The 11,839-nt window shown below is 46.7% G+C and overlaps 1 protein-coding gene across 2 annotated transcripts in view; it reads left to right on the forward strand.

Annotated features, from left to right (window-relative positions):
• TMEM120B (transmembrane protein 120B) overlaps positions 1–11,531 on the forward strand; it is a 33,296-nt gene extending 21,765 nt beyond the window's left edge. The window contains exons 6-12 of one of the 2 annotated variants that reach the window (XM_033174127.1): positions 1,913–2,002; positions 3,973–4,038; positions 5,018–5,079; positions 6,537–6,629; positions 7,294–7,358; positions 9,280–9,348; positions 11,051–11,531. In XM_033174127.1, the coding sequence (XP_033030018.1) occupies positions 1,913–2,002; positions 3,973–4,038; positions 5,018–5,079; positions 6,537–6,629; positions 7,294–7,358; positions 9,280–9,348; positions 11,051–11,158 (553 nt within the window). In that variant the 3' untranslated portion in view covers positions 11,159–11,531. The remainder of the gene's footprint in view (positions 1–1,912; positions 2,003–3,972; positions 4,039–5,017; positions 5,080–6,536; positions 6,630–7,293; positions 7,359–9,279; positions 9,349–11,050) is intronic. The other variant, XM_033174128.1, reaches the window with a different exon arrangement.
• Positions 11,532–11,839: the final 308 nt, after the last annotated feature.

Consider the following 11,839-nt stretch of genomic DNA (forward strand, 5'->3'; position numbering starts at 1 on the left):
TCCCCTTGTTGTTCAGCATGTTGCAGCTGCTGACCATGCTTGGCTCTCGTTGGGTTGTCTTCGTGGTTTCTACCTTAGAATTGTTTTTCCTCTTCTTCTAAAGCGTTTCTGTAGCTGTTCTTACCTTGGGGTTCCCCTGAGTCTACAGATAACTCCCTCTTGTGCACAGGAGGTGCTGTTTTGATGTCACTCTCAGGGGGAATGAGTGGGCTGAGATAGTTCTTTAAACTTAGCTGCCAAGTGGAGAAATGGATGTGTTCTCAAGCATCTTCCTCCTTTAACTACAAGATTGGTGGTGTCAAAATGCCTTTTCCTGAAAAGCTGCTTTGCCCACCCGTTCTACCAGAAATCCTGGCAAAAATGTTGAGGGTCCCCATATTCCCAGAAAGCAATTTGAAATTCACTGCCCCACAGTGAGGTTGTCAAAAGTTCGTAGTTGCCTGTCTCGCCGTACACACTTGGCCATTGTTGTGATGCTTTCCGCACCGCCACCAGTATGGCTTTTCCAGTTGATTGGATTTATCGAGATCTAATGGAATCCTTTCGCTGAATTAGTCCTGAGGCGCCTCTGCAAATTGGATCATGTGCATCTCCTCTGGCACAAAGGCCTTTCCCTCGGATGGAATTAGCGCTGCGTTTGCAAACTTGTCTGCCTGCGTGGGAGCTTTGTGTCAGTGAGTGTGCCTCACACTCCCGGGAAGACCCTTAACACAGCGACTGTGGGATAATTTTAGAGAGCAGGTTTGGTTCAGCCATATTGGAAAACAGCACTGTGACGTTTATTTGCTTGGGTATTGTTCACAGTGGGGATTCCCTTCGTTTGTGAAATTGGGCCCTTTCTGCTCTGCAATTTTAAAGCAGCACCCTGCACTTTAAACAGGCATGGCTTCGTCTGGGAATCCTGGGAGTTGCAGTTTGTTTAGGATGTTGAGTTGTTAGGAGACCCCATTCCCCTTACAGAGCTCCAGTTCTGAGTGGTTTAACAGGCCAGCTCTCTTCCTGGGGAACACTGGGAATTGTAGCTCTGTGAGGAGAACAGGGGTCTCATAACAACTCTCAGCACCATTAGCAAACTATGGTTCCCAGGATTCTTGGACGGAAACCATAATTGCTTAAAGTGGTATGATACTGCTTTAAATATATAGTGCAGGAGCCATGACAAAACCAGTTTCTCTATATAAAGCTTTTCAGATTAACCACAATGCCTTAGTCTGGGCTTCTTGTAGACTGAAAATTGGAGTTGACGAGAGTTCGTGTGCACCTTTCCTGGTATCTCTCCACATAAGCTTAGAAAGCAGATGATTATTTACAAGATCAGAAACTCAGTATTAGTTACCTGTAAGGTTCTCAGTTAGTTGCTCATGAGTAAGAAGCCAGGACTCTGCTGTTTCCTTTAAAGATTTTATTGTGCAAACTATGTACAGTGCAGAGCTAAAAAGTTCATGTCTGTATCAAGCGGTGTCAGAATCCCAGAATGGCCCCTTCCGGTTCTGACCCCAACAAAAGAGTTTCGGTATACGCAAACCCCACCTTCCATCCCCTCTTTTCACCCCACGATGTATTTGGTGCGACGGAAATTGCGTTCCCCCTGTATCGCCCTCGGGACTGGGGGAGTGCTGGGTCTCTCTTGCATCCCCAGAGCCTCTACTCCCTTTCCCCTGCGAACTCTCCCCCTCCTCACTGGATGTCTCGCCGCTCCTTTCGCTACCAGAGGAGGAGCTGCTGGCAAGGCGGGACTGGGGCTCTCTGTAGCATCCGGAGAGCCCTTCCACCACTTTGTGCTGCATTGGGGACAGTTCCCTGACATTACCTAAAATGACTCTTTACTTTTGCCTTAGGCAAGGAGTTTGGAACTGTGTGGACTTGATAAATGAAGTTGGAAACACTTGCCGTTTTTTTATTATTTTTGCAGGGTGACGGATGAAGTCTTCAACTTCCTCTTAGTTTGGTATTACTGCACACTGACGATAAGGGAGAGCATCCTCATCAGCAATGGCTCAAGGTAGGCCGTGGGGATATATCCATCAATTGCCTGGGCAGACCGCGACGACAGCTTCACTCAGGGGTATATCGCAGGTGAAACTGCCGCCTCCTGAGTCCCTCTGCTACAAGCGCCCAGCGTGCCGAAGGAAAAAAAAGCTTCAGCCATTGCTGGAGGCAGAGGGGCTCAGGAACAGCGGCAGCTTCGCCAGCGATATACCGCTGGGTGAAACCACCATCTCTGCCTGCCGCTCATACCGGCAGAGGGAGAAACAGGTGCTGATATGGCTTGTTCCTCCCTCTGCTTCTTTAAACTGCCCAGTTGAGTACGCCACTGCCCTTGCCTCAGCCAAGCAGTTTTATGGAGCCCCCACCTGCTCACATAATAATAATAATAATAATAATAATAATAATAATAATAATAATAATAATAATATTTGTACCCCGCCCATCTGGCTGGGTTTCCCCAGCCACTCTTGGCGGCTCCCAAATGAATGTTAAAACAATACAGCGTTAGATATTAAAAACGTCCCTAAACAGGGCTGCCTTCAGATGTCTCTTAAAAATAGGATAGCTGCTTATTTCCTTGACATCTGATGGAAGGGCGTTCCACAGGGTGGGCGCCACTACCGAAAAGGCCCTCTGTCTGGTTCCCTGTAACCTCACCTCTCGCAATGAGGGAACCACCAGAAGGCCCTCGGCGCTGGATCTCAGTGTCCGGGCTGAACGATGGGGGTGGAGACGCTCCTTCAGGTATACGGGACCGAGGCCGTTTAGGGCTTTAAAGGTCAGCACCAACACTTTGAATTGTGCTCGGAAACGTACTGGGAGCCAATGTAGATCTCTCAGGACTGGTGTTATGTGGTCCCGGCGGCAACTCCCAGTCACCAGTCTAGCTGCCGCATTCTGGATTAGTTGTAGTTTCCGGGTCACCTTCAAAGGTAGCCCCACGTAGAGCGCATTGCAATGCAGTAATCCAAGCGGGAGATAACCAGAGTGTGCACCACTCTGGCGAGACAGTCCGCGGGCAGGTAGGGTCTCAGCCTGCGTACCAGATGGAGCTGGTAGACATCCGCCCTGGACACATGTGCCAGCGGAGGGGTGGTGTCTCTGTGAAACTGCTCCGATGAGGGGTGCACGGTTGCCGCTCCCCTCAGCCGAGCAGTTAACAGAGCCCCATTTATCAGTACAAAATGGTAGGGTAGACAGCCTGAATCGATAGCTTAATTACATTTGTGCTCTCTTAATTATGTCCACTGGTTACAAACTTCCTATGTTTGTTTTCCGAGATAAGGTACATCAGAAAAAGGAAAGAACAGAGAGGAGGAGTTAACTGCATATAGACTCCAAACTGTGCTACAAACTGTGTAATTAATGAAACCATACCAAACAGCATGAACAATGTCAGAGAACAGATATTTTGTGTATGTTATGCATTAGATTTAGGTGTCCACAAAATGTCTTGCATTACCCCTGACTTTGACCCTCCTCAGGCGTTCCAACTTCGTGCTAAAACTTAACATGCCAGGGGAGGGGACTGGGATCAAGCTCCCTGGCTGGGCTATGCAAACCCCTCTGGCTTCTGTTTCAATTTTCCTCCGCCAGTTGGAGGGCGAGTGTCTGACACAGGGAGACTTCTGTGCCCAAAGGGGCTTCCTGCGTGATTTAGAACCTTGCTTTTCCAGGGTTCTGCACTCTGCAGGGAACTTCAGTGGCTGCAGGAGAGTCTCCAGTTCCTGGAAGGCGGTCAGAATGGGGACGGGGGTGTGGCGCTAGCTCTCATTCCTACATTTCCCCATTGTGAGTGAAGTTGATGCTAAGCTAGTACACCTCAAGAGGGCTTATAGGTTCATACGCAACACATTTGTTTGCTAGCCTGTGTCCCAAACGGGCATCCGTGGGAAGCTGTGATCTGGCAGCCATTCCCTTCTGGCTTTGCCTTGGTTTAATGTGTGAAAGTGCACACATTAAAGGTGTTCCTTTTCTTCTCAGGATTAAGGGCTGGTGGGTATCTCATCATTACGTTTCTACGTTTCTATCTGGTGTGATGCTAACGTGGTAAGTTTCTCCATTTCTCCATAACCTAAATGTTTGAAATCAGCAGAGTGCTAGAGTTTGAATATAGTTAGATACACAATATATAATAGAGTTGTAGGATAAATGAGTCCCCGTATTAAAAACGTGCATGTAGACTTCAGAGGTTGCAAGGAGGGATCATGTTTGATCCTCCCTGTCAGATCCTTATGGTGGTTACTCACGAGTAACGAGGCAGACTTCCTACCTGTCTTTTATCAGGTTTTATTGTGCAAACCATTTACAGTGCAGAGCAACAAAGTTCATGTCCATCTCAGTCACTCGCAGAATCCGGGAGTGGCCCCTTCCGGCTACGTCCCCAACATAAGAATTTCGGAACCCCGAGTCTCCTCCTCCCCTCCTTGCGTTTCACCCCTCTGTACAATTGGGGCACCGGAAATGTCATACCTCCCTCCTGGTCAGCCAGACGAGATGAGGCGCCGGGGTTCTCCGCAGCATCTCCAAACCCTTTCCCCACCAGGCTGCCCATTTCCCTCTCCTCCCCACTAGAGGCGTACTGATGTCCAGGTGGCGTCGGGGCTCTCTGTATTGTGACAGAGCCTCAGCCCCCGTCCCACTGCCCAATGGCAGTTCCCTGACGCTCCCATTTGAAGTAACTCTCTGCAATGTGTAAGTTAATGAGCCAGGATGTTGGGGTGGGTTAGCTTTCTTCTGCTAACTTTCCATGTATTCTGTCCCTATCCCTATCCCCCCAGCACTTATTGGGGTGCATTCAGAGGCAACCTCTTAAAACCTGCAGCCTGCTTCAGTCCAGTCCAGGGTAGACTGTGCTATAGGATACCATCTGCCTTTGTGGAAATGAATGGAGGAAACGCTTGGATGCGTTTGTTTAATTTCCTATATTGGGGTACAGAAGGGCAGTGTGTGTGTGTGTGTGTGTGTGTGTGTGTTGAAAACATCACTTCTGTTTTCTTTTGTCTTCTTCCCCTCCCTACTCACACAGGCCAGATGGTCTCATGTACCGAATGTTCCGCAATCAGTTTTTAGCATTTTCAATTTTTCAGAGTAAGTATGCTTTCAATATCTGTATTAAAACACAGTGTTTTCTTGTCTCCATCCTATCTGGAGTAATGCTTTGAATACTGCAGCAGATCTGAGTGCAGGGAGAGCAGTGCACATTTTACTGTAACCGGGAAGGCTCACAAACTGGCCACCTTAGGCAAGTTCCCACCAGGAAGCACTGACAGTGTCCCTGGAAAGAGAAGTTACATTTTAGGAATTTTTTTGGCATTGTAAGCCAGCAGATGGCTCGGATAGACTCTTTAGGACAGGGGTCCCCAAACTTAACCCGCTTCGGGCCGGTTCCTCCGGCGCCAATTGCGCGGCGGGCTGCACCCGCTCTTTCCAGCGCAGCTGCCCATCTCTGGGATGGCGCGGCACCGGAAATAGCTTGTGCACATGCGCAAGCGTCATTTCTGGCGTGCGACAACCCGGAAGTGCGCTGGAAATAGTCGCTTGCGCATGTGCACAAGCAATTTTCGGTGCTGCGCCATCCCGGAGATGGGTAGTCGCGCTGGTTGTCGTGGGCCGGAAAATTGGCTTGCTCAGGCTGGATCCGGTCCGTGGGGCTTAGTCTAGGGACGTCTGCTTTAGGACATGGGTATGGGCAAACTAAGGCCCACAGGCCAGATCAGGCCCAATTGCCTTCTGGATCTGGCCCGTGGATGGTCCAGGAATCACCGCATGGATCACCAGCGCATGCATCCTTTCCCTCTCCCTCACATGGTGGCAGCAGCGGCGCCTCCCTCCTCCTGGCTCGCCCCTGCCCTGCCTAGAGGAGGAAGCGGACTGGGCTTGGTTGGTGCCAGCAGCAGCTGCGCCCGAGTGGCTGCCATTTTAAGCAGCCCCTCTCCGGAGCCCTTTTGCGCACCGCTCATCGTCCCTCCGCCACCACCAGCCCCTGCCGCTCGCAAGACACAGGTAGGCAGCCACCGGGGCTCGTCCGGTGCTGTGGAGAAGGGAGGGGAGAGTTGGGGAAGGAATGGCTTATAGTCTGAGGGACAGTGGACCGGCCCCTTGCTGAAAAAGTTTGCTGACCCCTGCTTTAGGACAAGCTCAAATTTAAATGCAAAGTAAAGAAGGTGATTAACTCAAAAGACATTCCTGAACAAAGGATGGCTGGAGCAATGTGGTTTTCTTAGGGGGTGTACAAATTGTAGAGTGGCAAATCTGGAACATGCAGGAGGAGAGCATTTAAAGGGGGAGGGCTGTCACTCAGGGGTAGAGCACCTGCTCTGCATGCAGACAGTCCCAGGTTCAATCCCTGGCATCTCCAACTAGATCTGGGAGGGACCCCTGTCCGAAACCCTGGGGAGCTGCTGCCAGTCAGAGAAGACAGTACTGAGCTGGATGGAACAAGGATGTGAGATGGAATAAGGCAGGTCCCTGTGTTCCAGAGCATGCCACACTTTACAGGTACCTGCAACCCTGCCAAGTAAAGCAACTCCTTTTATTTCTTCCAGGTTGCGTCCAGTTTCTACAATACTACTATCAAAGTGGTTGCCTTTATAGACTCCGTACATTAGGGGAAAGAAACCACTTAGATCTCACAGTGGGTGAGTCGTGTCTCTTGTTCTTCACATCAGTTTATTTGAAGGTGCAGTGTGTTGCTAGAATATTTGAGCCTATGTTAGCCTGTCCCCTCCCCACCTGCCAGCAACTAGAGGATTTAACTGCAATTGCTGATGGAACACAGAGGATGCCTTTTTGAATGGCTTGACACAAGGATGGACCCAATGTTGCTCTTTATGCCTTGATAGTGATTTTGGATTCACTTTCACTGAGGAAATAAGCAAAAAGGCTTTAAGCTTGGAAATAAGGTTTTCAAAGTGGATTTATTTCTCTCTCTGCTGAAAAGATCGAAGAGGGAGATTCCCCCTTAAATAATCTGTCTTCTGAAAAATCTATACTATATGTTTGCAGTTCCAGAGTCATGCTAGCCTTTCGTTTTCATGAACGGAAGCAGCAATTTCAGCTTCCTTAGGTCAGGCTACCTCTTCAAAGTACTTAAGAAACTTTATATTAAAATTGGCCTTCACCAACCCCCCAAGATGGTTTGGCCCCCAGCAGCATCACAGCCATGTTGTATTCCAAACAGCTGGAAAACATCAGGATGGTGACAGCTGAATTAAACACCAATATTCATAGTGTTTATGCGAGAGACATTGGTGTGTAATGTCTCCGCTGCGTAACTTGACTGTGCTTTTTTCTTCTTCCCAGAGGGATTTCAGTCTTGGATGTGGCGAGGGCTGACCTTTCTGCTCCCCTTCTTGTTCTTTGGGCATGTAAGTTGGGCATCAGAGCTTTGTTCACCAATGCATTGTCAGAAGATAAGGAGAAACCAAAGAGAGTGGTAGCTTGCTGTTCAGTGTAACACGTGTAGGCAAGGTTGTCTGTTCAGCTTCATTCATTCTACGAAGCTGCATTCCCCATATGCCCACTTGACCACTTTGATCTGCTGAAATGGCTCCGCTGCAACTGCTTGTGCAATACCTGTTCTGCATTTGTTAAAAAAAAGAAAGAAAGATATTTAGTGTAGCAACAGCCACAGTTTGGAACTCCCTGCCTATTTACACCAGGCAAGCACTTTCACTGCACAGCACATGTGGTGTGCTGACAGGTGTTTTTATCTGGCTTTTAGCTCATCGTTGATTTTAAGTAGGTTTTAATGTTTAAAATAGTTGTTTTAAATAGTTTTTATTGATGATTTCATTTTTTAAATTATTTTTGTAATGGGTTAATTTTTTTTACAATCAAGCAGTATATAAATTTTATAAAATAAAAATAACATAAAACATAAGTAATAATATATAATAATTTATTTATTTATTTATTTATTTATACATACATACATACATACATACATACATACATACATACATACCCTGCCCATCTGGTTGGATTTACCCAGCCACTCTGGGCAGCTTCCAACAGAACGTTAAAATACAACAATCTATTAAACATTAAAAGCTTCCCTAAACAGGGCTGCTTTCAGATGTACAGGCAGCGACCCAAAAACACGTCACTAAAAGGATGTAACAGGGGCGGGGTGCGTGTGCGCTTATACACACTCTGCCAACATGCACGGGGCCCCCCAGGAACAGAATCCCACGCAAAGTGGTTGTTGACAGTCCTCCGCTGCAAGTACCTCCCCCTTGTACTGGGCCTATCCAATCAGACGTCTATCTACTCTGATTGACAGTCACACCAGAGTCTCGTGCACAGAAGGCCTTTGCCACCAGCTGAGCTGATCCTTGTCCCTCAGTAGAAACAACAACAGACAGTCACGGTATCTGTACCCCAGAAAAAATACAAAACCGTGTATATCACTGGAAGAATTGCATAAATATGAAACTAAACTGACAATATCATAATGCAAAGGGCATTTATAAATATTTCATCAGAGGCAAACCTATATATGCTTTAAGTCATCAAAGTGCTAGTACAAAGTGCAATTTACAAAGTGCAAAAATACAAAGTGCCATGTAATGTTCAATATAATGATGAAGATGGTATAGCAAATGTCTGTCAGACGCGTAGGTCCATCCTCACAATGTTGGGGAAGGTTATTCAGAATCCCTCCAACATGTGGGTGTGTTCTCCCGACGGGTGGCTAGCTTCAAATTTCCCGTTTCACCAATGGTTTCTTCAAGGTCTGGACTTTTCATCAAATCAGAACAAAGAAAGAAAACATAACTCAGCTATTCACAGTGCCTCAGACTCCCATCCTTTGCATTATGATATTGTCAGTTCAGTTTCATATTTATGCAATTCTTCCAGTGATATACACGGTTTTGTATTTTTTTCTGAGATCCTTGTCCCTCAGCCTTTGCCAACCTCCAGACATTTTGCACTTCAACCACCAGCCCCAGCCAGAAATCTCTCTGGAGGGCACCTGGTTGGCAAAGGCTGTTCTAAGTGGAGATGCCACAGATTGAGTCCAGAAGCACTTGCTCTGCCACAGAGCTCTCCGTGGTTCTTCATTATGACCAGTGTAAGAGGAAACTATTGCGAACATGATCCTCTGGCCCTTTATTTGCTTCGGTGTCCTCTAGTGCTCATTTTAAGCAGATGCCAATTTAGGCATCTATGATGTCTAAAATTAGTGCTTCTGGATCTTCACTAAGAATAACCGCTTAGCTTTCTGTAAGGTTAGCAACTTCTTTCTTAAGTCTTCCTTTCTTCTTTCCCCTCCCTTTCCTTAAGTTTTGGCAGCTCTACAATGCTATCACACTTTTTGAACTGTCAAGACATAACAAATGTAAAGAATGGCAAGTAAGTGGTTTTTCCTCTCAAGTACCAATCAAAATCTCAGCAAACGGGGAGGGGGGCATTGATTGAATCCCGTTATATCAGCTGGGGGAAAGGTAGCAGATGGAGAAGATGAGAAAATAGCCATCCACATTTTATTACCCATGGATATCTTGTGTTACCGTGAAAGTTGCAAAGCCAACAGCCACCATGGCTCTGCTCTGCCTTGGCAGGTGGAGGCAGGAAGTGGTTATTCTGAATACAAGTTGCTGGAAGCCACGGGGGCAGGGGGGTGCTGTGTTGCTCGGGTCTTGCGTGAGGGTTTCCCACAGGAATCTGGCTAGCCACTGTGAGAATAGGATACTGGACTAGATGGGCCATTGGCCTGATCCAGCAGGTTCTTCTTAAGTTCTTATGTACTCATACAAGTGATCTTACAGTAGAGAAAGGAAGCTGTATGTGCCATTCTAGTAATGAACGTATTTTTCGCTCCATAGGGCGCACCTCATTTTTAGAGGAGGAAACAAGATAAAAAAATATTTTTTCTGGTTTTCCTCCTCTAAAAGCCCTGTTTTTTTGAGGATCAGCTAAAAGTTTTGCAGCTTTTTTTGCAAAGGGAAAAGCCCTATTTTTTTGAGGATCAGCTAAAAGTTTTGCAGCTTTTTTGCAATGGGAAAAGCCCTGGTTTTTTGAGGATCAGCTAAAAGTTTTGCAGCTTTTTTGCAATGGGAAAAGCCCTGGTTTTTTGAGGATCAGCTAAAAGTTTTGCAGCTTTTTTGGAAAGGGAAAAGCCCTGGTTTTTTGAGAATCAGCTAAAAGTTTTGCAGCTTTTTTGCAATGGGAAAAGCCCTGGTTTTTTTGAGGATCAGCTAAAAGTTTTGCAGCTTTTTTGGAAAGGGAAAAGCCCTGGTTTTTTGAGGATCAGCTAAAGGTTTTGCAGCTTTTTTGGCAAAGGAGGAAAATCAAAGCTCCTTTTGCAAAGGGGGAAAAGCAAAGAGGAAAAGCCCCGTTTTTATGGGGTTCAACTCACATTTCTACAGCTTCTAAAGGAAAGGGAGCCTTTTCTACAGTTTCCAGACAGATAATCTAATCAGCCAGTCACATGTCGCTGGGGAAACAAACAACCTCCCTCTGCAGCACATTCAACAATGGAGGCCTGGGCAAGGGGGTGGGGCTGAAAGGGAGCCGGGGACTCTTATCTCTCTCCTGATCTCTTGCTGATCAGCTGCTGAGTGGGGTCCTTTCAACGCCCCCTTTTCTCTTTGTAAATAAAAAGCATGATCCTCTTTTGGCCCCTGGGAAATTCAGCTCCAGGGACCACCATTTGCTCCATAAGACGCACAGATATTTCCCCTTAATTTTCAGGAGGAAAAAAGTGCGTCTTATGGAGCGAAAAATACGGTATCAATACACTTAACTGCTTTAGCTGGCAGCTAACTCTTAATAGGGTTAACCTGGTGCCCTCTGGGTATTTTGGACTACAACTCCCATCATACCCAGCTAGCATGGCCCAGTGGTCAGGGATGATGGGAGTTTTAGTCCACAACCTCTGGAAGGCACCAGGTTGGCTACCCCTGGCCTATTTCATCACATCCTTCTTGAGACAGCCTTAAAGCTTTTCCAGTGGGCTGCTTTTGTCTCTAGTTAAAAAATGTCCTCATATAACGTCTGCCAAGTGCATAGGTTTGAGTTTGATTTTTTTTATATTTCTCCTGATCCCATCTAGGTTTTTGTGCTTGCACTCACATTTCTGGTGCTCTTCCTTGGAAACTTCCTCACGACCCTGAAAGTTGTGCACACTAAATTTCAGAAGAACAAAATGAAGAAATTGTGAAGACAGAAAGTCGTGCATGCAGGATGCTAGAACTTGAGGTCTGGTTTCATTTTTTCCTCTGCTGTGATTAGACTCGTGTTCCAGACGGTCCTCCTGCTTCGCCAGTGGCCCTACAATAAGTGACCCATGGAGGAAATTCCACCTGCGTTATACTGTGAATGTCTTCCTCAACAGGCCTGCGAGTGCTTGCGCTCTCCAGCTGGTAACCTGACTATTTATATTTAATTTAATCCAAAGCCCCTCTGGCCTTTGCTGGGATATAGCCATGAGGTTGATCCATTCTCGGAAGAAGATGGATTCTCAGGAGAGAACAAAAAGGAGACAAACTATTCTGGAATAAAGCAAACTTTGATTAAATACTCTCTTTAAAGTTCCTGGTATTGGATCCTGAAGCAATCCCTAAGGTTGTCTCTCATGGGGACAAGTGCTGAGTACTGCTTTTTTTTCAGAGCCCATCTTGGAAGCTGATCAGGCAGCCTGGTACCCCCCCCCCCAAAAAAAAACCCCACATGTTTTGGACCACACTTCCCACTATCCCTGCCCTTTGGTCAGTCTGGCTGTGGTTGATGGGAGTTGTAGTCCAACAACAGCTAGAGGGCATCAGAAAATAAAAAATAAAAAAATTCCTTCCAGTAGCACCTTAGAGACCAACTAAGTTTGTTCTTGGTATGAGCTTTCATG

This window comes from Lacerta agilis, chromosome 17, assembly GCF_009819535.1.
Source record: "Lacerta agilis isolate rLacAgi1 chromosome 17, rLacAgi1.pri, whole genome shotgun sequence".
Classification (NCBI taxonomy): Eukaryota; Metazoa; Chordata; class Lepidosauria; order Squamata; family Lacertidae; genus Lacerta; species Lacerta agilis.